This window comes from Penicillium digitatum, chromosome 2, assembly GCF_016767815.1.
Source record: "Penicillium digitatum chromosome 2, complete sequence".
Classification (NCBI taxonomy): Eukaryota; Fungi; Ascomycota; class Eurotiomycetes; order Eurotiales; family Aspergillaceae; genus Penicillium; species Penicillium digitatum.
Window position 1 is genome coordinate 3,362,143 of NC_089385.1, and position 23,801 is coordinate 3,385,943.

General features: G+C 49.6%; 7 protein-coding genes across 7 annotated transcripts; all 7 read left to right on the plus strand.

Moving 5' to 3' along the window:
• Nucleotides 1-575: 575 nt before the first annotated feature.
• Nucleotides 576-2,427, plus strand: Pdw03_7211 (Peroxin 3; the record flags this gene model as incomplete). The annotated part of the gene is made up of 3 exons (XM_014678641.1): nt 576-733; nt 850-1,202; nt 1,265-2,427. 3 exons carry the CDS (start codon nt 576-578, stop codon nt 2,425-2,427), a joined length of 1,674 nt encoding a protein of 557 aa, XP_014534127.1.
• Nucleotides 2,428-5,218: 2,791 nt separating this feature from the next.
• Nucleotides 5,219-6,307, plus strand: Pdw03_7212 (uncharacterized protein; the record flags this gene model as incomplete). Its single annotated transcript, XM_014678640.1, has 1 exon — nt 5,219-6,307. One exon carries the CDS (start codon nt 5,219-5,221, stop codon nt 6,305-6,307), a length of 1,089 nt encoding a protein of 362 aa, XP_014534126.1.
• A 1,080-nt stretch (nt 6,308-7,387) lies between these two features.
• On the plus strand, nt 7,388-9,412 carry Pdw03_7213 (Chromatin assembly factor 1 subunit A, putative; the record flags this gene model as incomplete). Its single annotated transcript, XM_066101594.1, has 3 exons — nt 7,388-8,080; nt 8,138-9,255; nt 9,313-9,412. The coding sequence occupies 3 exons, from the start codon at nt 7,388-7,390 to the stop codon at nt 9,410-9,412; spliced, it is 1,911 nt and encodes a 636-aa protein (XP_065956677.1).
• Nucleotides 9,413-10,191: 779 nt separating this feature from the next.
• On the plus strand, nt 10,192-15,144 carry Pdw03_7214 (Chromatin assembly factor 1 subunit A; the record flags this gene model as incomplete). Its single annotated transcript, XM_014678638.2, has 4 exons — nt 10,192-10,237; nt 10,359-11,719; nt 11,785-11,894; nt 11,952-15,144. 4 exons carry the CDS (start codon nt 10,192-10,194, stop codon nt 15,142-15,144), a joined length of 4,710 nt encoding a protein of 1,569 aa, XP_014534124.2.
• Nucleotides 15,145-16,081: 937 nt separating this feature from the next.
• Nucleotides 16,082-17,112, plus strand: Pdw03_7215 (Protein phosphatase inhibitor 2 (IPP-2); the record flags this gene model as incomplete). The annotated part of the gene is made up of 3 exons (XM_014678637.2): nt 16,082-16,148; nt 16,237-16,966; nt 17,031-17,112. The coding sequence occupies 3 exons, from the start codon at nt 16,082-16,084 to the stop codon at nt 17,110-17,112; spliced, it is 879 nt and encodes a 292-aa protein (XP_014534123.2).
• An 885-nt stretch (nt 17,113-17,997) lies between these two features.
• Nucleotides 17,998-19,629, plus strand: Pdw03_7216 (Major facilitator superfamily domain, general substrate transporter; the record flags this gene model as incomplete). The annotated part of the gene is made up of 5 exons (XM_066101595.1): nt 17,998-18,065; nt 18,351-18,379; nt 18,449-19,246; nt 19,304-19,477; nt 19,526-19,629. 5 exons carry the CDS (start codon nt 17,998-18,000, stop codon nt 19,627-19,629), a joined length of 1,173 nt encoding a protein of 390 aa, XP_065956678.1.
• Nucleotides 19,630-22,240: 2,611 nt separating this feature from the next.
• Nucleotides 22,241-23,635, plus strand: Pdw03_7217 (Phosphatidylinositol transfer protein SFH5; the record flags this gene model as incomplete). Its single annotated transcript, XM_014678635.1, has 2 exons — nt 22,241-22,878; nt 22,936-23,635. The coding sequence occupies 2 exons, from the start codon at nt 22,241-22,243 to the stop codon at nt 23,633-23,635; spliced, it is 1,338 nt and encodes a 445-aa protein (XP_014534121.1).
• Nucleotides 23,636-23,801: the final 166 nt, after the last annotated feature.

Sequence of the window (23,801 nt, forward strand, 5' to 3'; positions counted from 1 at the left end):
GACAATCAGTGAGCAAGTTGTTGTTGCATAAAGCTGGAGGGGAGTAAGGTGGAGTGATGACTCCACGGCTGATATAGCAAGGGGGGCGGACCTGTATCGGGCGTAGCCGACTGAAGCTTATCGCTTATCATCGAACTGGGGGGGAACAGGTTTGAAAGAGATCATTTTATCTTGAAGTACGGGGTATGCGGAGTATACGAAGAGCAATGAGAAGAGAATGGACAAGAAAGAGACAGCCAGGGATTAGCGGGTTGTTGCGGGATGGCTTTGCCAAATCCGGGGGAGAGCTCTAGTGGGACATAATTGACAATTCAGAAGAAAGGAGACGATGAGTTCAAATTCTAGAGGTAGAGTATATAGTTGGCAGGTTGCAGGTACTTTAATTGTCTGTGGTGCTTTAGAGGTTCGTTTCACTCACATTGCATGATAGTGAGCTCTAGCCGAGGCCTGAAATTGGCGATCAGCGCCCGAAGCCTCTCTTCCCCATCTACTGAACCCACCCATCTCTTGCATCTACAATGAACTGAAGTTGCCTGTCATTCTTACTTCTTCCCAGAGAAGCACCCATCACAAATATGATCGGTGCGACGAGGCGCTGGTTCCAGCGCAATCGCAAAGGTCTTGCAATCGGGGCTGGGGTGATAGGAGCCGGTTACTTGGCCGGGCAATATGTGCTGTCCAAGATCTCCGAGGCACGGGAGCGCATGAGCAGTGATCGGATTGCTCGCGAAAAGTCAGTTTCCCTTGATTTTGATGACTCCTATCCCTCCGCTAGCGAGCACGCGAGCTTGCAACGGGTGCAACCCCGACTAGATACCCCGAACCGGAATCACTTACCCATGGCAATAGTCTCCGCCGACGATTCGAACAAAACCAGTCTGATTGCACATACACTGTCCTTGCCTTATTGCCGACCGCCACCGAGAATATTATTGATGCCCTCCCGGTTGAGGAGTTGACCAAGGAGCTGCAGCAGAAGCGAGCAGAGAGGTTGGCTCGGCTGAGTGCAGGGGAGGCAACTGGGTCCGATCAGAGCTCAGTGTCCCCGAGTCTACCGGACGATGATCGAAGGAGCCTCTCTAGTTTCCAGAGTGAGGGATATTTGCACGCAAGCCAGGTCGGGGACTCTTCTTTGAACTTAGACGGACGACCTCGGCCTAAACGGAACAAGACACAGCTGTGGAATGAGGTGAAAATATCCTGTGAGTTTTTTTTGGCAGTTTTGATCAAAAACCCTAGTCCATCAGACGCTAAGGATTCCTAGCTGTCACTCGGTCTTTTACTATGATCTACACTCTTTCCTTACTTACTATCTTCACTCACATCCAACTCAACTTACTCGGCCGTCGGAACTACCTATCAAGCGTGATTTCCCTTGCTACACCACCTGCCAACACCTCGACAATCCGTCTTGAAGACCACGATGATGAACTCACTCAAACATTGGGCGATGACTTTGAGACCAACCGACGTTACCTCGCCTTTAGTTGGTGGCTGCTTCACCGTGGATGGAAGGACCTAATGGGACGAGTGCAAACAGCTGTGGAGGAATTGTTTGGACCTTTGAATCCACGCGAGGATATTAGTTTGGCCAAACTTTCTGAGTTGACCTTGCAAATCCGAAAGAGGGTGGAAGGCAGTACCGAGGACGAGCGACGATCTCAGAGGTGGCTTTCGTGCTTGCTTCCCCCGGCAGAGGACGAGGAGCATGTCTTACGCGAGTCGGGCGTGGAAGGCGTAGCTGACCCGTCCTCCTCCCAGACAGCAACGAAACTGCGACAACTTCTAGATGAGACAGCAGATTTGATTGACTCTCCGTCTTTCTCCCTCGTCCTCACACTTCTTAACAACGAGGGATTCTCAACCCTTATCGATCAAAAATGTGCTGCTGACGCCTTCAAGACGTTCACCTCCGCACCAGAGACTACCTTGCAGTCCTTCGATTCAATTGCCACTGTTGTGCCCCTGGCTGCTAACTCCGAGCGCAAGACAAAGCTTGCCAACCTCCTGGCCGTCATGACTCGCCAGGCACATGTGATTGGCAATGGTGTCCACCCACCTAATGAGTATCTGGTCGCCATGGACCAGAACGTGCGTGAGCTCGAAGCCTTCTCTGCCGTGGTCTACAGTTCGAACTTTGACCTCGAGCTTCTTGGTGTCAAGAACGAAACGGCATCGACCAGAGAGACAGATGTGATCGATAATGAAATTGCCTCATCGTCTTCCCCCCAAGGTATCATAGAGAAGGAAGTTGAAGCTGATTTAAAGGCGGGGAGCACCGAGCCACAATCACGCAGTTCCCTTCCCGAGGAAACAGTCTTCAATGAGCCTGAGCCTTTGGCGGACTCAGCCTTTGAGGAGGCTTGGGGCAAGGCCACGGATGACGAGAACACCTCCCAAACAGAGGAAACCCAGCCGACCCAATAAAACAATGAAGAAACTTCCACCACCGATGGCGATTTGTGTGATTCTTTCTATCACCTGACACCTTTGTTTTCGCATGTCGCTATGGGGTTCTATTTTCTCTGCATACAATATCTTGGCGATAGAATTGAGGGATGCTAATGATACATGCCAGTTCAATGATCATTTTCTAGTCCTAATCTCTCAGATAGTCCTATCAGTATACCACAGCTATGCGTGTATTTACTTTCTAGAACCAATCAGGCATGAATCCGTTGTGATGGAATCTTATGCTCAACTCAGGCCGCTAGCTCCCGAGGGATTACATAAGACTATTTAGCCGCTCGGCCAAACAGATTTTGGCAAGAATCGAAACCGATTCTCGCTACAGTGGTGTACAGATCAGGCCCTAAGATCCTCTAGGGACTACGTGTATTTGTACTATTTTATACTCCACATCACAGTAGACTAGTGTGGGTGGGACAGCGGGGGTCTCATGCTTGGGGATAGTGGCGCCGAGATTATCAGGATGCTAGGATTTCGCGTGGGATTATGGAGCCTCATTGGGTACCTGGGTATCTACGAATCGGAAGCTTGGAAAATAGCTGGACATCTCCGCTACCACGTACGGAGTAGATTTTCTGTACGTTACAAAGTACATCGTTCATCAAGTTCAAAACTTGTTTATTTTCTCCCCACTATTACACTTTGGTCTGCAAGTCAATGTAACCTCAGGCACAGGCACTTTTCCAAGGTTCCTTTGTAAAAAAAATTTGGATACGCTGAAACATCTTGACGTCACAACCAGACTTCCAAGGGTTTTTCCTACTGCAGCCTCCGAGATCCACCAATGAGCTCATATAGCCCACTTGTGTGGCGCAGTCTTGGTCGCGCATTTGAAATTTTGTCGTACTGAACTATAGCGTTCGTGTAATGACGTTTTTCAATGGGGGGTTGGAGCATTGGCTCTTTTTTTAAGGGTCAATCCAATTATGTATCAATACAGCCCTAAAAGAAGCAGAGTCAATAGCTAGACGAGTATACGGAATGAGAACATTGCTCCCGGCTGTTGGAAATTACCCTGTGCACACAAGTTCTCTTCCAATGTTCTCTTGCAGGGAAAAAGACCCCCGCATCGTGCAATCAATGATCAGCCCGCTATCATCAGGCTCGGTCCCGATCATGCACATGGCTGATACTTGAACCTGGAGTGGAAAGAGGAGCTTGGGAACATGCACATAAAAGCTCGCACATTTCATCATCAGAGATTTTGTGCTTGTCAGAAGCGGGTATGTAGTTTACATGCAATCCAAAATCCAGGCCAGCATTTTTTTAGCGATATAGCATACGCGGCAGTCACCACTCAGATAATCGGATCGTACTAATCAAAGAAGTCTTGGACATCGATTTTTACCTCAGCCAAAGAAGCAAAGACGACCAGGTCTAGTCGCAGATGCTGGATATTCTAGAATGCTGAATAGGACTCTACCGTCTCTACTTAGGCTGCTACGTGGGGTAATCGAGTCGGCTGCATCTCTACATCGGCTAGGGTATCCAACGATGTAGACATCGCAACGGGGCATCTAGATCAAGACCATTTGCACCAGCATTACGCATGTCTCGCACGAGTAGCAACGGATTACCATCGACTTAAAGGTGCTCAAAGTCTCGGATGCTAGCCGTCATGCCATGATTTCCGAATTCTTCACCTAACCCGAAAGTCCTTGGAAACGAGGTGTTTGTTATAGGCACTGTAGACTGGCACTGTCAGGAGCGTAATCTGGGTGCATTGAGGTTAGGGGCGGTTGGATGGTGGAGTTAGTTGATGGTAGCAGCCCTTGTGCGGTAGCGTACGTCGGCAGGGAGGAAATTTGGGAGGTCCACGACTTGTACCATCGTATCAAACATTTCCACAGAGGAGCCGTTAATCTTCAGTGAGAAAAACCAAAGATTCGGCAAAGTGACCATGTTACTTTCAAGCATTCACGTGTTCAGTGGGAGGCGAATGTGTAGAGTTGGCATGTTACTGTAGCATCGATCCACGAAAAGAAAACCGGACGCACTTTGATATGAGAGCCGGGGAGAGACAACAATTGAAGCTTGGGGACCGTGGAATGTAACCGTATACCGTAAGTTACCCAGCCTCAGATGTGGCTAAGCCATGTACTCCACCCGCCAAACTGTGTGGGAAAGTACTTCCTCCGCCGTGTTCCGTATCGTCCAATCACTTTACTCTACCAAGGAACGGCCAGTCAAAGTCCTCAAGGTTTCCCCCGATCTGCCCTGCCTCCCCTTAAGGCCTGCCTATCCCGATCATCCCTCCACATTCGAGATTTACTGGCCGACTCCAGGTTTGTTGTTTGATTTTTCTGTAACTTCTCGCTTTCATTACTGTCGCCGAGGTCGTCTACCAGTTGAGTTGCAGGACTTCGTGTGTGCGCTCGTACCCCGTCACCTTCGCCTTTGAAACTACCCCGACGATCAGCCCGAGGATCAGCCCATTGCACGTCTACAACGCCTTAACATCGCTACCTACCTAAGCACCCCCCTCCCCCTCCTCCTCCCCGCACTCGGTCTTCCATTTAAGACCTTCCAAAGGGGACCGTGGCGGCTGCATACTGCAGTGTGTACTGAGGCCGCATTATCGTCCTATCCGTCAGCCGCGCGCATCGGAAACTCAGCCTTTCAAGTCATCATCACGAATCTAGATCCAGCACCCTGAAATCAAACCTCCGTGTACTCACGAGGAAACCCAACTCTCACAACGGCGGCTCTATACGTTGGGTTTCAAGACTGGTGATCCATTTCGCCCAACATGACTGACTTTCGAATGCCCCTCCACCAAGCGCCTCCTGTACGGAAACCCCTCCCTGGTGCCCAGCACGGGTATGTTGGATATCAGCCCTACGATTCTTCACGACCATATCTTGCGCCCCATTTAGCGAGTCCCCAGACCACGCATAGTCGGACTCGAACCACATCCTCCAACGTGTTGCCCTACTCGAGCGGCTCTCAACATTACCACGGCGCTCCTCCCCCACCTCCTATTCCCCAAATGACTTATTCTCCTCATCCACCCTCTCGACGCATGTCTAGCACCACTACCTCGACCTCGTCTACCGGCAACCACCCGACGGTACATGCGGGGCATGGTGTTTCTGACATCCGGCGAACCGCCTCGTCTCGCTCTGCCAACTCTCAGCTTGGATATGTAGCCCTCATGCGGCGGCAAAAGGCTACTGTGTGGTGTGACCGGGCACAACCTGAAGACGCCAGATCACGCGAACAAGCCCTGCGGGACAAGAAGAGAGCGTACCTCGAAATCCATGGCGCAGGCGCTGGCCGGGCAGGAACATTGGCTAGTGGCAAGATCCGGCATGGTTCTAAGGGAGCAACTGAGTTCTCACCTTCAAACTTAGTGGGCGCTAAGGTCCCCGTTCGACTGAGTGCGAACGAGGTCGGCGACGGGGACGATGACACCCTTAGCAGTGATGGTGGCGCAATTCACAGACGGACCGGCAGCGGTCGTAGCTCTCTGGGAAGTGCCCACCGTTACCCAAGTGGATACTCGCGGCCACAGGGAACGATGGGCAGTAACAGCACGCCCCCGAACGAGAAGACCGACCTTCCAGAGGTTTCTGAAAACACACCTGCGGAAATCCATGAAGAAGAAAAGAGCCGATTGTCATCTCTCCACAAAGATGATACCGCGACAACACACAGCAGCGAGCAAGAGCAAGAAGACTTTGTTGGTGACATGAAAGCCCCGAGCGCCGCTTCTGCGGCAGCCGAGAAAGCCCAGAAGGCAGCCGAGTTGCGACGACGAGGCAGTGTAGATGAGCGAACCACTTCCATGACCAATGTGCGACTTTTCGTCGCAAATCCCGATTCAGACAGCGACTGAGGCTCTTGTTCTCATATAGTTTGCCAACTCTTCATCCTTCATCCTCTTCTTTATATCCCGCTTCCTTCTCTCTTTTATGATTTCTGCATGATATCTCTTAATGCCTCGTCAATTGCACATAATACCTATCTCGTTGCAACTCCACACCTGGCCCCATTCGGCAAATCTTGATGTTTTAGACCAATGCGTCCTTCTGCTTTGTCTATATCTTTGCACGTTTGCTGTCTGATTTACCCCTTCTTTTCAAAGCGCCGCATCTCCTTTTTTCGTTCTTTTTTCTTCTTTCTTTTCTCAGGTTTCCTTTTTTCTTGCTGTATATCCTCGATGGCACTACTAGTCTCCATAGATTGGCTCTTTGGTGTGCTCTCTGAGTAGTCCTTCGTCCTTCTGCGGCTGCATACGAGGCCATCCCATCCTGGTATTGGTTATGTGGCCCAACTTCTCTTGATAGAGATGTCAATTTCAACCCAAAGATTATCTCAATTTGTCTCGTCTACAAAAATAACTTGGAGTGGCATGTGGCTCTAGTTGTAGCCTCGCTGCCGTTGCATAGGCTAGAAGTGCAAGGCAATCGAACCACAGTCACAAAAGGAAGTACAAAAAACTGTGCTCATTCCTTGTTGACCTTGGAATTCGAAAGCGATGCCATAATTTGTTTATTCAAGATCCCACCCAAAATATCCCGGGTATGTCCCTTGGGCACTTGGGCTGTCCGTAAACCCAAGTTATATAATCACACACGTGCTGATCGGTCGCGAGCGCGAAACGATCAACGCGTCTCAGTCTCGGCCCAACTGTCACTGCTGTGCTCCGGACGTTCTTTAAGCAACCTGGTCGATCCTCTGTGATTTAAGACAACTCATCTAATTCGAGTGACGCCTGTCATCTTTCTCTCCATTTCGCGCTTTCCCTTGGTTGACACGACCTAAGCCACCTATGAACAGAAGTTGCGATCTATCATACGCAGCCTGACCCCATCCCCCCTTCCCTCGCCCACCTGCACCCCCGAGACCTCGGATTCCTAACCAGCTCTTTGAAACAAACCTGGCGTTAATGGTACTCAGCGCATCTCTACCACCAATGCAGTCGGCCCCGTCCTTTCCTGCACCACCTTCATCCGGTCCCCGAAAACGCTCAATTCACGATGTTGATGATGCCAACCTGCCCCCGCCAAATGTGAAGCGACCATTGACTGGGTTCGCCGGCAGAAATCAAGAAAACCTTGATCCATCTATCCCCTCCCAGCCTGACGACACTATCCCCCCGCCAGTTGAAATCAAGCGTAATCTTCCACCTCCCCCCTCGGTCGAAATCGTGATGAGACGAACACTACGTAAACAAGATGAAGCTGGTACTGGGGGATTAACTTCGGCTCCTACCAACACTGCTTCCAATCCCGAGCCTGATGCCCCGTCCTCTAAGAAGCGCAAGGTAGTCTCTGCTGGCACAGATTCCAAGCAACAAGAAAAAGAAGCTAAAGAGCGCCAAAAGGCCGAGGAGAAGGCAAAGAAGGAGGAGGAGAAGCTGAAGAAAGAAGAAGAAAAGGCCAAAAGAGAAGAAGAGAGGCGTTTCAAGGCGGAAGAAAAAAAGAAGCGCGATGCCGAGCGCGACGAAGAGAAACGTCACAGGGAGGACGAAAAGCGCAAAAAGGACGCCCAACGTGAAGAAGATCGCAAGCAGCGAGATGAGAAGAAAAAGGCCAAGGAGGACGAAAAGGCTGCTAGAGAAGAAGAGAAGCGCAAAAAGGACGAGGAGAAGGAGAAGAAGACGCGGGTAAGTGCCAACCATAATTGTCCTCACGGGAAGATTTCCATATGCTAAGCGTTTCAGTCACAAATGAAATTGAACTCTTTTTTCACTAAACCACCGGGACCTTCCGCTTCATCGGGGCAGGTGATCGCCGCTCCTTCGCCTAAGAAGGCATCCATCACAGCCGATTTCGCTCGCGAAACTCGTGCCGTGCAGTCAGACTATGAGCGAGAGTTTCCTGCCTTCTTCCTACAATCCCATACCGTTGTGGCACCTCCTCATCGGTTTGAGCGTGATTCCGGTGCGCTCAAGCACGTGCGAGAATCCATCGATAGATGTCTACGCAACGAAAGTTCAATCCAAATGCATCCATTCCGCCCATCAGAAGTCTTCCAGATAATCCCCTTCCATCGTGGGCGTCAGCCATCGAGTTCTGTGAGGGACATACTGTTTCAACTAAATAAATCTGAAGACACACCTCAGCCTACTCAAGACCAGAGCAAAATGCCGTCTCAGATGCCACAAGAACTTCTACGCAAGGTCACGATGAAGTCCCTCAAGTTTGGCGAGGATATCCGCCCTCCCTATCAAGGAACTTTCACTCGTCGCGTGTCTGAGTTATCCACAAGAAGACTTGCGCGAAATCCCTATTACCGAGGGCTGCCGGATACCGATTATGATTATGATTCCGAGGCGGAATGGGAAGAACCCGAAGAAGGCGAGGAACTGGACTCTGAAGAAGAAGATGAAGGCAGTGATGAAGGTGAAGATGATCTCGAAGGGTTTTTAGATGACGAGGATGATGCTCTTGCCGAGGGTAAACGCCGTCTCATCGTTGGTGATTTAGAACCTGTCTCTACCGGAATCAAGTGGGCTACCAATGGAGTCGAGCCTGAAATGGAGGTCTATCGGATGCAGCCTATATCTGATGCGGTCAAGTTCCCTATCGACCCCTTCTCGACTGCATACTGGGAGAAACCCAATCCTGTGGATCAAGTAGCTGCGAAAGCGCGACCTGTGACAGCCATAGACGGCTTCCTTGTTCCTGCAGTCCCTAAACCAGTGGTGACGGGCAGTGGTTTACCTCCCACTTCGAAAGCGAAACGGCCATTCCCGCCAGACCAACTTGCTGAATTCAAGGATGCAGTTGAAGGCAGTGATCTGAGTAAGATAGGGTTGGTCGAGATCTTAAAGAAACGGTTGGTTCCCACGATGTCCGCTTCTACTGAATCATATGCTAATGAGGATGGATCTAGATTTCCCAAAGTGTCCAAGGATACACTGAAAGCCACCCTTGATCAGGTTGCTGCTCGTGTGGGGCAAAAAGAAGTTGACAAGAAATGGGTTTGTCGGTGACATTAAGATTGATTTCCTACACGAGTTGCCTATGAATGGATTTGGGCCTCGGCATTTGTAATGCCTACGTGAACGATTCACCTGATCTTGATCATACATCTTTGCTTTTTTTTTATAAAAAAGAGTCAGGGTATCCCGGGTTAGCTGCATTAATTCAAGGTTGTGCGCGTGTCGTGGTATATAAGCCACAACATCCTTGCAAGTCATATTGCCACTCGCCATGTCATGGATTTCTCAGATCTTCGACCTATACGATTTAATAGGCTCTACGATCCATCCTATGTTGTACATATGTGTAAAATAGCTAGAACACGTAGAGAAAGTACACGTCTATCAAATCTGAGGGGCGCATGAGGGGCGCATGGACACCTCACTCCTGCACTGCCAACGCATCGTCTGTTGTACTCGGTACCTGTCCCTAGCCCTGGAAAAACAGACCAGTGACAAGTCTCTTCGACTTGGCTTTTAGCACTTTTGTAGTCTGCAACTGTCCGTTTCGAGGATTCTTTTTGCTCTCCTTTTCTGATCTTGTTTTTGTTTTATACTCTGAGAGTTTTATTAGTTATTCTTTGATTTTTAAACCTCCCTCTCCCCTCCGTTTTTTTTTTAAAAAAAACCCTTTCCTCTTCCCCGCCTTTTCTTCTCACGCACTCATCCTGGAAGTCAACAGTTCATCCGATCGAGTGCATCGTCACTCTGAGAACCTGGGTTTCGCGTCAGAATGCGATAGGGATTCATTAGCTAGTGGGGGTTTGCGACTGTTTGTCGCTAATGGCAAGATGGTAGAACACCAAGAGGATCCATCCTCTTTGCTTTCTACAACCAGTACGTCATTATGTTGATTTTTACGCTTTTCTCCCTTGAATGAGGTTGGGGCGTGGAAAGAGGGGTGCTCCTATCGTTATACCCCCTATTTATGATTGCAGCCCAATCTGACCAGCTCCAGCCGAGCAAATACCTGCTTTCCCCAAGGTTAATACACCATGTGACTTGTCGCATCGGGCACAAGATCCTGCGTCTGTGCCTTTACCTCCTTCACCTCCGGGATCGCCAGTCATGTCGCCCGCATTCGCACTCGAATCTCCGTTAAACGTGGGGCCAGGTGAGTCAGGTGGCTCGGGCCGTGCCAGCTCGAAGGTAGAGGCTCCTTCCAATGGACACAATCCCGGGCCCGTGGCGGCTTCTATAGTACCCGTGCCAGTGGAAGATGTGTCCCAAATTTCATTCGAGGATTTTGCCACCCGTTACCACCAGAACCAGCGCAAGCACGCCCAAAGGAAGCGATTGGAGAACCGTCTACGTGCTACCAAGGTGTCCATTGGTGTCTCTGCGCGCATGGTTCGTGTCGGACTGATAGCACAGCGAGGCCTTGTTGAAGCTCTCCGCCATGATGACAAGGCCAGTTTTGTCGCTCTGTACCATACACTCCAAGACCTTCAGGAACCATGCTCTGTACCTGCTCTCAACGATGGCCAGACTGACTCCGCGGACGAACAGCCATCCCTAGGAACTGACATTGGCCGTTTCCCGGATTTCCTTCATCAGCTGAGCCCTCAGTCCCGGACTGACTTTTTGGAGATTTTGCGGCTGGTCCGCTCTGATCCCCAGTTTTTGGTCGACCGGCTACAAAGCCTGTCTTCATCCCAATTGGCCGCTTTTACTTCTCCTGCCACTGCTTTGGATACCAATGATCCCACGTTCCCTTCTACCTCCAGGGCCCGTGCCCAGTCTTTCTTAAACAGATCCGCTGCATTCAAGGACCACGCATATGCCTTTGAGAGGACTGACCCACTTTCTATACTTCTTTTTAACGTTTTTGCTGCTCCATTGGATGCAGAGATGCCTGAATCCCGCTTGCGTTTGGAAGTGTGGTCGTCCGTCTGCGCTCAACTAATATCCAACGGCAGTAGTAGATTCTATCCTCTTATCGGCCAGATCCTTTCTTCTTGGACCACCGGCAGCACCTGGAAAGCCCGCCCCAAATTTGAACTATACCTAATGGACATTTTACAAACCGGTGCTTTTCTCCTAGAGCCCATAGCCACACCACCCGGGCTGGATTTTTCCATGGACTCCCTGGACCCCATGCGAACGGATGTTGCGGAGGAATTCTTTGCTTCTGCCGTGGATGACTTGTTCCGTGTACTTGATGACCTCGATGGCGGCTTTCCTCATGCCGTCTTACAGTTTGCAAAGGCCGTTTTGCGCAAGTTGGATAATCCCGAGACCCGCCGTCGCTTCTTGGAGTTTTTATTCCTCCAGTGGTTCTTTTCAAAGTTCCTCTATCACGCATTGACATATCCTGAGGTACATGAGCCTCTAACCCTTGGTAAAATTGCGAAGCTGACTCCAACCTGCCATTGCTCTGATAGACACACGGTCTTCTCTTAGACTTTCACATCAGAAAAGATGCCCGCGAGAAATTGTTGAACCAGATTGGGCACCGTGCATACGCTCAAGTTTTCGCTGTTTTGCGTTCAATGTACGTCCTCCTAGCTTGAACTCTACAGAGTTCGAAATTGTTGCTGATATATTCAAGGCATCATTTCTCCATCCCTCGTCCGATTATCAAGGGCCGTCTCGAAAACATGCTCTCTCGATTCCAGGACACGATTCCGCCGGAGGTATCGATTGACCCCTCCATTCCCTCTCTACAGGCATCACTTTCTCACCGACGAAAGTCACCTTCGACTTTCCTGATGATGTCTGCTTTGGATGTTCTCACACTCCTAGACACTCTTTTCCACCAGACCCCTTCGTCTTTGCATTCTTCACCAGCCTCTACAGGAGTTCATTCTTGGCCATCCAGTACACCATTATCTTTCAACCTCCGACCGTACTCACTTATGGACTCTGAAATCGCTCGTTTCAAGCACGACACAAGCTCATACCCCACCTCACATGATGGTTCCATATTCTCAGTGGAATCTCGTTCCATCGTAGTGCCGGAAAATAGCCTCTCTGAACAGGCTGCTCGCATTCGGTTCGAGCTAACTGACTTAGATCATCCTAATGAGCGGTTGGGCTTAGAGCACCCCTCGGACGAGCATTGGACTATCTTCTCTGTTGCAGCGGATGGCCATGGCTTAACATGGAGTATTCTCCCTGATAGCAGATATGAAATGCCCAAAGGCCCGATTATAGAAAGTGAAGAGGACGCAGAATCCACGACTCTAGGGCTGGAGGAGAATCATGAAGCGTTGCAGACCGCGATCATTCGACTTGTCAAGGAGAACCTCATTCAAGATGCAGACGACTATGGCCTCCTTTCACAGAAAACTACTCAGCCAGTTGCCTTGTCCTTGAAGCAGCGGTTCAACGAAGCGATGTTTTGCTGCCACCATGCCTCCGATTTTGTTGGTGCGCACTACTGGTGGAATGCTTCACGGCAGCTCGGGCAACGAGGAGAGCCTAGCTCATCTAGAACCACAGACGATTCATGGATCTTGGGCCCGATGCATGAGAATTACAGTCGTTCGCTGACCCAGTCACGAGCTGTCATTGAACGGTGTGAGAGTGACTTTGTGTCTCTAGATCACAGTCTCCACCGGCTCCAAACTCAAGTCAAAGACCTGACGGCCACATTTGGCAAGATCCGAGACAAGATGTGGTACATGAGCGACGTCAAAAACTCTATTAGATATGAAGAAGCCAAGCATGTGGCGATGGCTTTGAAAACGATGATCTACTCAGCCAGACTCTTCAGCCAGTGCCCCGAAGAACAGCGTTCGCGTTACGGGGCCAGGTCTTTGGGTGGCTCCTTGTTCCAGAAACCCGAAGTGCAAGTTATGAACATGATGAAGGCACCCAGTAGTCAGGGTGGACCAAATAAGCTGTCTGACGAGCAAGTTGAGCTGACTCAGAAATGGTTGTCGCACAATGGAATCGACAATTTCTGCAAGGGAGAAGAAAGAATTCATCGATTCTGTTACGAGGTCCAAATGAGCATCAATAAACTAGTTGGTGAAACGATGGCCGAGACACCGGTGTTATGGGCAAGTGAGCTTTTCCAGAGGGAACGCTCAAAATATGAGGGTTACGGCTCTCACAAATTCCCAGCAATGTCCACGCCTAGCACTCCTAGGCCCTCAACGACCACAAGCGAAGACACAAATTCTGCGTCCCACTTCTATGGTGCCAATATGCCTATGCCTGATCCCATGTCCCGTCTCTCTCAAGATACCCCGTCTTTGGGCCGTAAGCCCTCCATTCAAAGCATATTCTCCGATAAATGGAGGCCTCAACGTGACTTGCCTTTAATCGACATATCTTCTCTCGGATGTTCACCTAGCCGTGCTGCTTCGACATCCACCGGTGACACCTACAGTACATTCTGGTCTGCACCCCAGCGGCACCCTGTGTATGCCGCAAGCGCGTCGAGCGTGTACTCACGGCCACCGTCTATGTTCAGTGAGACGGCAACCCGTCAGCTCCATCGCGTTGAATGCAAGACATACGGGAAGACGGTGTTCATGGATAACTTGAGACAAACACTGACTAGTTTGCTTTTGAGCGATCTGGGATCTCCAGTATGGAGTTGTGGTAGTGAAACCGATGCCTGGTTCACCAATGCACTGGACCAGAAACGCATTCAGGTGGAAATGCGTCGACGAGCTTCTGTCCAGAAATTCTACGTCGATCATGAAGAGCGCTCCAAGCATCTTGGTCAGCAACGTGGCTCATTGAAAGGCTGCCGGAGCAGGTCTCTGGACAACTTGCGTGTACCTGAAGACAAGGCTCCTCATGTAGACGCTTCGTCGCAGCCACCGCAAGCATCTTTGGAATCGGACGGACAGTTTGCCTTTTCATATAAGGCAGTCTTCCACCGGCTGATCGAAATGTTCTCGCGTCATGGAAATCCCTTTGTGAAGCTCAACGCGTTGCGGGACCTGCGTTCGTTGGTGGTTGCATCGCTCATTCCGCTACAAGATTCCAATTTCCCTACTACTCCCAGCTCTTCCACGGGAGAAAATGACAGGATGCGGAGCAGTTCTCAACTCCACCGGGTTACTCGCCACAGTTTTTCAGAGGTGCGGCCTAACAACCTACCACAGATGGACCCAGTGCTGCCTTCTTCTTCTTCTTCTTCTTCTTCTTCTCCTCCCGAGTCGATCACATATGGCTCCCACCGATCTGACTACTCCACTCCCTCGGAAGCACAAATTGTGGCAACCTTGCGGGATCTAATTCTAGAAGTGAAACCGAAGACCCTTTTCAGGGACTTGCAGTTTATTTCAGCGTTCGTTCCAGGAGATCAGCTAAACAAGACGGACCGCGGGACAGCCTTCCTCCAATTCGGTCTGGCCGCACTGAGCCTCAAAGAAGAAATTTGCCACAGTATGGTCGAGATCGCCGACCGAATTGTCTTCCAGGAGCTCTCCCATCGTCATCCTCCCTTTGCCTCGGACTTCCAATCCCATCCCAGCCGCGCTATCCAAGACGCAGCGGGCATGTGGATCATCACTGCTAAAGAGGGCAACCCAGTCGCACAGCGCGAACTTGCAATCCTTTATCTGACTCACCCGGAGCTTCTCCCGCGCGTGACACTCCCTCTGACCCTCCCGCGGGATACTTTCAAGGCGGAGATGATGTATCGACGCGACAAAGACTCTAAATCGGACCCACAGAGCATGTGTCTGGCGCTGCACTGGATGCAGTTGTCGGCCAACGGTGGGGATAATCTTGCTCGGAACCGACTTCGTGAACGTGAGGAGTTTGACTCCATCGCATGATATGCTTCTGAGACTTCGTGGCCTGTCTGTTGTTTTGGCCTTGCTGTATGTTGTTGTTTTTTTTTGTCAATGGTTTGTTCGCTGGTTCGATCTTTCATTCCCTATCTCTTCTTTTCTCTCCCACATTTACCTTCACTTTTCCCCCTTATCTTCTACATCTTGATTATTACGTCCTTGCATATATATCCTTATACCCCTGTTCGGGCGATCTAGTTAGGTGTTTTTAGGCATGCGTGGACTTTGGAACTCTTGCCTCGGGTTTCTGTCTAGGCTTGACTCTGGAACATGACTAGCGTTCTTGAATGCATTGAAAGGCTTGGTGATTTGTCGTGCCGATCCTAGCTTAATACTATATGCCCTTGTATATGCGTTTCTACAAGCAACGTTCGTATCCCTCTGTGCTAGAGTTTTGTTTGTAGTCACTTTTGAAGGTTCAAGGCAAAGGTGTCATACGCTGCCAATTTTGCAAGTTGTTTTTACGGCTATCACACAGCGTCAAAGTAGAAATTTCCACCTGGACAACCTAGTAACACGGTATATCTCGTCAATCTGATAAACGTTAGCTAAGCTGGATTCGGTGTCGGGCAGATGACCGGGCCGACGTCATCGGGTGGATTTGCACCCCCACCACTTGACTTATACTCATTCTTTTCTTTGCTTCACCTCGTGTTGTGAGCTGCCTTTTTTTATCCGAGTCAGGCTGTTGGTTTGGATTGATCGGTTTTTCTTCGTACCAACCACATCAGGTGGTGCTCAGCCTGTGTCTTTTTTTTTCGCCCGGATTGCAGAGAACTTTGTGGCTTGTGATATAATCAAAATAAAACAGGCCACATCCTTTTGATTTCTCTGATTCCCCACCCTTGAAAATCACTCTTCTTACTACATCGTCCACTTGCAAATTGGGCGACACCCGGTCTTTGCCTACCACCATCCCACCATGACTACCGCATCGCACATGCCGGCCAAGGCGCACAGCTCCGATGATGTGCATCATCGGCCAAGAGGTAAGTTCAAACTGCATCAGCATCTAACGGTGACCAAAAGCTATGAGAAGACCTAAAAAAAAAATGCGTTCTTGGTCTAACTAAACAGGCATTCTAAAGAACTCCAACTCCTTCCAAGGCGCCTCCGCTACGATGGCACCTATCTCCCCACCCTCCGCTCTAACAATCTCCGAGACCGAAGAGACGAAGGAACTCACCATCCAGAACACCCTGCAGAATGCAGGCCATCGGCGATCCTCATCCACCACGCACCCAGGCTCTCACTCGCGTCGACAATCGTTAGCCAGCGCCTATGACGAAAACGAGCCCCGTTTAAAATGGGACGAAGCAAATCTGTACCTGACCGAGCAGGAGAAGACAGCAAAGATGAAGATCGATGAACCCAAGACTCCTTACGCGCCCCACTACGATCCCAGCGAAGATGATGAGCAGATGCGGCTCGACGAGGCAGAGGCACAGGAAACCTTAATCGACGCGCAGGGTATTGTCGTCGATGAGCTGGACGAGCCCACCAACCCCACCCAACACCGGAAGGGTGTGTCAGAGGATGAAATCCCTGACCTGGAGCTCGGTGAGCCGGAGGAAAGTATCCAGGACACTGCTATGGACGACCCTCGCGTCTTCCGTGACCGTAGCATGAGCACGGATTCGCACAAGAGCGAGAAGCATGTTCATGTCGGCGTGGAGAATGCAAATGGTGCCGAGGCGCCTGAGCATGATCCGCTTTTGACGACTGAAGAGGCCCGCGTGAAGCACGCTCATTTTGAGCAGCAGCGTAGGAGGCACTATGAGATGAGGAATATTAAGGAGCTCCTTGCGTATGTCTGTCCGGGGTTGGTACTGATACTTTGTGATCTTTGTGAGCTGACGTTATATATCTAGCCATCCCGAGGATTTAGATGAGGAAATGGAAGATACCGACGAATCGGACCCTGGCCTCCCGCCGCCTGCCTCCAATGCCTGAACGGTTTCGCAACAACGAACAATGGAGATTGGCTGGCTTTCTAGTCTGCTTCTGGTCTTTTCCTGTGCTTTGTTATCTTTGGGTCTGGTTCTTTCACCCTACGGTGGTTCTTATTGATTTCAGATTACCGTTGAACCAGTCTCTCCTGTCCTGTATTCTGTCTTCTCTTCTTCTGTGTATATTCCCCCGGTGAGACTCCCTTTCCTGGGATTTTAATTCTTGCTCGTTTCCTAGTCCGGATTTTCACCTGGCAAATGATTTCTTCGCTCTAAACTGAGGTCCATCCTCTGTGATTCTTCGATTCATGTAAAAATGAATACCTGATTTACGCTACCGGACCTCTCGTAGCATTAGCATCTCAACTTCACATTTTCTTGTCTTAATAAGCTCTCAAGATCTGAAGATCGTCCCGGAGCTTGTCCCACACGGACATCAAGGCAAAAATGGCTATGTTTGTCGTGTCAGACAAGCCCTAATTGTCTTAACAATGCTATCTGTGCCAACAAGCATCTGTAATTGAAAGAAAGGCTCAGATTATAACATTCAGGTGGCATTCGCTAGAACCACTGGACATCAATGCACATCGAAGACGGGGTTCACATTGGTCGGAATTGAAAAAAAGCAATCATAACATTGGATTTGCAACTAAGGTATGGAGTACAGAGTACCGATGTCTCATAAATTGCTTGACTTCGGGCAAATCTAGGCTATGTCCCTCCTAAGCCATCTGCTTTTGGCACTTCTCTTTCACCTGGAATTTTCCCTCCCAACTTTTTTCTCCTTTTCGTTTTCTTAATTGATCCAGAAGAGCGGTTTAATTGATAAACCCAGCCTTTCTAAAATGTTTCCTTTATCGGATTACAAGACACAGCTTTTAGGACCAAAATGGGGGTGTCGCTGGCGCTCGTCGGATACATTTGTTCTCAGCAGTATGTCCATGGCATTATTTACAGGTTCGTGCATTGAAATAGGACATTGAAGAAACTGAATCTTACTTGATGACCGAAATTGCTTTCTCTAGACGAATTGCTCTTCGCCTTTATGGTCCCATTGCTCCCTCACATCTTCGAGATCCGCCTAGGGCTAGACACATCCCTCACGCAGCGATTGACCTCCATTTTTCTAGTTGAAGGGGCATTGATATCCATTATCTCGAGTCCATTTATCGGGGACATAGCCGATCGAGCTAGCTCCAAGAAGTTACTACTACTGGTGTTGCTAGTACTGACCCTGATCAGTGTGATCTGTCTGTCAATCACAACATCCCGTAAGTTTTAGGTCTGTTGCTGTGAGCTGCACTACCTCACAGCGTACTAACATACTAACTCGTTCCCAGTGCCATGGCTCTTCATCGGTCGTTTCTGCCAATGCATTGTCAGCAACGCACTATACATCGTCGGCATGGCCACAATGGCCGAGAACATCGGGTCAGAACACATGGGCAAGATAGCAGGGCTGAGCTCGATCCTCACAGCAGCTGGAACGTGTTCTGGTCCTGTCATGGCTGGGTTTCTCTTTGGAATCGGAGGATATTGGACTGCATGGGCCGGCGCGGCCCTATTTCTCGTTGCAGACATCATCATGCGTCTACTCATGATTGAAACCCCGCAGAAACGCCATCACAACGGATCCCTATGCGCTGAAGAACCTCTACCCTCGTCGGAAACAGGGCCGCTTCTCAGTGGAGATCGGTCTTCGGCTACTGAGGAAATCGGCGGCTGGCGCTTCTACCTTTGCCTTCTCCGTCAACCTCGCTTTGCAGCGGGGATTGTATCTTATTTTGTCTTTGCGCTGTTTATCGCCAGTTTCGAGTCCACGATCGCGATGCATGTCCGTGCTACTTTTGGTTGGGGTGTTTTCCCAGTCGGGCTTTTGTTCGCGTCTATACAGGGACCTGGGATGATCCTGGCTCCTCTGGTTGGGGTGTTGAAAGACCGTGTGGGATCGAAGGTCCCTACTACCACTGGATTCATCTTTCTTGCGCCTTTCATGTGGGCTCTTGGTGTCGCTGGGGATGAGCGCTTTCCGTGGGCTACCTTGGGAACTAGAGGCAAGATCATATATGGCGTCTGTACGACTATGATTGGGTGTTTTATGTGCTTGCTCATGGGGGTTGGGACGATGGAAGCAACTGGTAAATATGGGACACTATTGCTGGGATCCAGAATGCTAATTTTTTTTTTTTTTTCAGCAACCGTTGATGAATTGGAGGGCTTGCATCCTGGCATATTTGGTCCCTATGGCGGGTACTCTCGTGCTGTTGCAGTCACAAATATGACTTGGATGTCTGGTTTACTCGTCGGACCCATCTTGGCTGGCTATATGGTCGAGAGATTTGGATATCTTGAGCTGCAGTGGGTACTCGGTAAGTTGTGTATATTCGAGGCTGGCTTCCCACTCTAATGACATATAGTGGTCGTTTCCTTGCTGGCTAGCGTCAACGCTGCCGTGAACCTCAGTTCAGCCAGTCCTCAAAAGAAAGAGTTGGATAATGACTTCGGGGCTGATGAACTTTAACTGCAATTCTAGAAGAGGATGAATAGGGCCATATATTTTGAGTCAGCTCATTTCACGCTCAATATGTATAGGAACATATTTACATGAGACAGCTGCCAGAAACATGCCAACAGATGTAACTGGCAATCATGGGATGCTAGTGATGGAGTGCTCCATCCCTTGTTGGCATCTGCACCGCGTCAATTCACTCACCTGCTTGGCCAATGTGCTTGCGCATATACAGCTTGAAGGTTTTGATCACATCTGCCTGTGTCCGGTTTCGAACGGGGTGGCTTGGTTGAAACCGACTGCATTGATTTTTGCTCTGTTTTGTACGAAGGAATCGTAGGTTTACCAGGATCGTGCTGTACATGGAAATTTAGTTCAAGCATCGTGCTATTCCAAGACGATTCATTTGTTGGGAGGAGTCTCTGGAGATGTGAAGACGGGTTGTGCAATGTGAGGTAATCTCATTGAAGAGTTGAAGAAGCCAAGTGCTGGAGTCTCTACGAAATGAAAAACTTCTAAAGAAAGTGATACATCCTACGCAACTGACCCTTTGACCGTCGCCCATTCTGTATACTCGGGCTAGGGTATGTGTGTGACAGCTACCTCCCCCGCAATTTGGTCCACCAATATGTCCCGCGCACAGCAGGTATAGACCTCGTTGGCCTTCTGAACCCTTTGTTCCTACAGATAGTGACAGACAATCTACCGGGCAATTGCCCATATCACCGGTGTGACTATGGTGAAGCTACGCCGGTATACGGTACAGGATCAACGTGTCCTGTGGCCCCACGAGCGGGATTTCGCCGTGCACCTTGACGAGGTTCGCCATCGACCTAATCTTCCACCCCCTCCCAATTTTCTTGGATAGAGTGAATGCCCCCAGCTATCATAAGTTGCGGTGCCTGGTGAATGCTTTTTCCCTACAAACTGCGCAGACACAAACGCTCTGGATTTCGAAAAGAGCAGCTGTATGCCTTCTGAAGAATGGGAAAGCATCTGATTCAAAACTGCAGGAAGAAGTTGAAGGCGGACCAGAACCAGAACCACATCATTCCAAATTACGCCTAATCGTAACCCAATCCCTTTGCTCTCAATTCGCTGCCTAACGGCCCTTCGAGTCGCTAAGCCCTTAAATTAACATACCGGACCTGTTCCAGATAAGAATTTGAGAGACGTTCTAAGGGAGCTAGGAAAAATCTCAGTGTTTGCAAAGCAAACGCTCTGTTTGACTCCTTGATTGGTGGCAAGTCGTCCGAGTGTGTTGCAAAAAGTGAAAATGCCTCCAAATTTTCTCCACTATTACCAAGATTCATGGTGCATCAAGTGCATTGCTTGAACAATTTAATGAGGGAGTCTGTACTCGATGAAGTCCGATGGAGTGACCTGGTTACATTCTGTTCCCTGCGTCTCCGCTTCAATTTCCCCGTGACCTTGATACCAACCTTGCATCATCCAGTTGGGGGCTCTTCGCTCTCACATCAACCAGCACCCTGACCTCGGGAGTGTCGAACTATATGTGTGATGGAAATCACCGCAGCATTATCCAACATGGTATCCAACATGATCACTGAGTAGAAGTAGTACAAGTCCTGTAAGTGGTAGCTCGTCTTCATTGACGCCTAGAGGACGATGGATGCATTTGTACCACTATTGCGGTGCTAGTGTAGAGTACTTAATTCAACATCCCATACTCAGTACTCACGCTGGCCTTCGGGCCCATAACACTTCTTTTTATTCTTTATGTAAAGTGCAAGTTATCTTCAGGACCTAGAAATCAGGACTCCTGGGGTTGTCGCTCCTTTGGGTGGCCTAAAATGCGCAATAGGGTATAGTAGGGCAGTAGTAGTCTTTTTCATGAGCAGAACGGTCGTATTGCCTGTCTTTTAACCTACCTGATCCCAGTACGTGTTGCTCTATACAAAGTCAGGGGGATTAAATCGGAAAATTTCGGGAGCAGAGATGCCGTCTCAAGCATCGAGCTTGGTACACATCTCCCACTTAATTGTAATTCTAACATCGTAAGCCACTCTGAGTAGCCGTCAGTCATTTTGAACATAGAAATTTCAAAATCGACAAAGTCCGAATGAGCCAATAGACTTGTAGTGGTCGTTATCGAGTCGTACCAGAGGTGTGCTGCGAAGTGACATGTACTAGGGGTAAGCAATTATACTCCAACTGTGTGATACCTCTACAACATACGGAGTGGTTGATTTAAAAAAAATACAAATAAAGAGGACTCTATATTAGTGAAGCTATTGAAAGCGATGTACGCTCTGCATGGTGGTTAGGAATCATCCCAAGATATATAGCCAGTGGGAAATTCCCAGCTTTCACCTCAACGCTTACTTTTCATGTCAACCCAAATACAACATCGATATTCACACAATCTAGCTTGAAAATGTTATAGAAGTAAAAGATGTGAACCGCCTCTGAAAAAAAAAATTTAAAAAAAGACTAGATTCATGTATGTGATATATCATGAAACAACGAAACATAGCTCCAGGGCTGACAGGTGGGGAGATTTATAAGTGGCCCGATTATTGACAAGGTAACTGCGACCCCTGTGAATTCAAAACCCCCTTTTCATTCTAACCTCAACACATCCTCGATTTTACTATCAATCATGCCAGATACAGCTGATCAGAATACGCCTATTGCGCCGGTTGCGCCCGTCGTGCCTGAGAACCCCGTGGAAGCAGTCGAGAAGGCCGTGGAAACTCCTGCGCCTGATACCCCAAACACCGAACAGACTGTAGCCAAAGATGAACCTGCCAGTGCCCCAGTCGAGGAGGAGGTAGTTCCAAATGATGTTATTGCCGCCACCGCTGCCACTGCAGAGTCTGAAGCGGCAAAGCTTGAAACCCCCCAGGTCGAGAAACCAGCCTACCTGACCAAGAACCCAGCGTTGGGTGAGTTGTTCAACCGCCTACCAACCATCCTCGGCAACGTTGGTCACACGGAGATGTGGGGAGTGCCTCTCAAAGATAGCCATGATATTCCTACCGTCAACGTGTTGATCAAGTTCCTGCGCGCAAATGAAGGCAACGTCAAAGCCGCCGAGACCCAACTCAGCAAGGCACTCCAGTGGCGCAAGGACGTGAACCCGTTGGCATTGGCAGAATCCGCGAAATACAGCGCTGCTAAGTTTGAGGGCCTGGGATACCTGACCACCTACGAGGAGAACGGACGGCCATTGGTGTTTACTTGGAATATCTACGGAGCTGTGAAGGATATGGGTACGACATTCGCAGATGCCGACGAGTAAGAATCCAAATTGGGAAGTTTTTTACAATTCAAATGAATGCTAACGGCAAACAGATTCGTCCAATGGCGCGCCGCTCTCATGGAACTCGCTGTGCAGGACCTGAAGATGAAGGATGCCACCGAGGTCATTGAGTACAACGGCGAGGATCCTTACCAGATGATCCAAGTGCACGATTACATGAATGTCAAGTTCTTGCGTATGGATCCATCTGTCCGTGCCGCAACAAAGAAGGTCATCCAAGTGTTCGCCACGGCATACCCAGAGCTTTTGAGTGAGAAGTTCTTCGTCAATGTTCCTGCTATCATGGGCTGGATGTTCACCGCCATGAAGTTTATCCTGAGCCGGAATACCACGCGCAAGTTCCACCCGATCACGAACGGTGCCAACCTAGCCCGGGAGTTCTCTCCTTCGATTGCTGCACAGATCCCTAAAGTTTATGGTGGCAAGGGTCCGGAGCTCAAGGAGAATGCTAAGTTCATCCCACTGGTAGAGGACAAGGAACAGGAAACCAAGGACCAGGGCAAGTCTGTCGAGGAGCCTCTCGTTGCTGAACCCATCAAGGAGGAGGCGCCATCGAAAGAAGAAACCCTTGAGCCCGAGGCCGCAAAGGAGCCACAGGAGGAGGTGCCATCGAAGGAAGAAACCCCCAAGGTGGAGGCACCCCAGGAGGAGACTGCCAAGGAGCCCCACAAAGCAGATGTTCCCAAGGCTGAGTCTCTGAAGGAAGAGCCTGCGAAGGATGAAGCCCAGTAGATCACTCTTTGGCTGTTATGATACCCGGGGGAGCAATGAACAACACTCCCCGCTCTTGTGTGCCTGGCTTCAGGTGATTGGTGTGCTCTCTCAAGATGCACTGTATTGTTAGTACCTATTGTTAACCATAATTAATTTTAATCTTCACGTCTTTGTGACTATAATG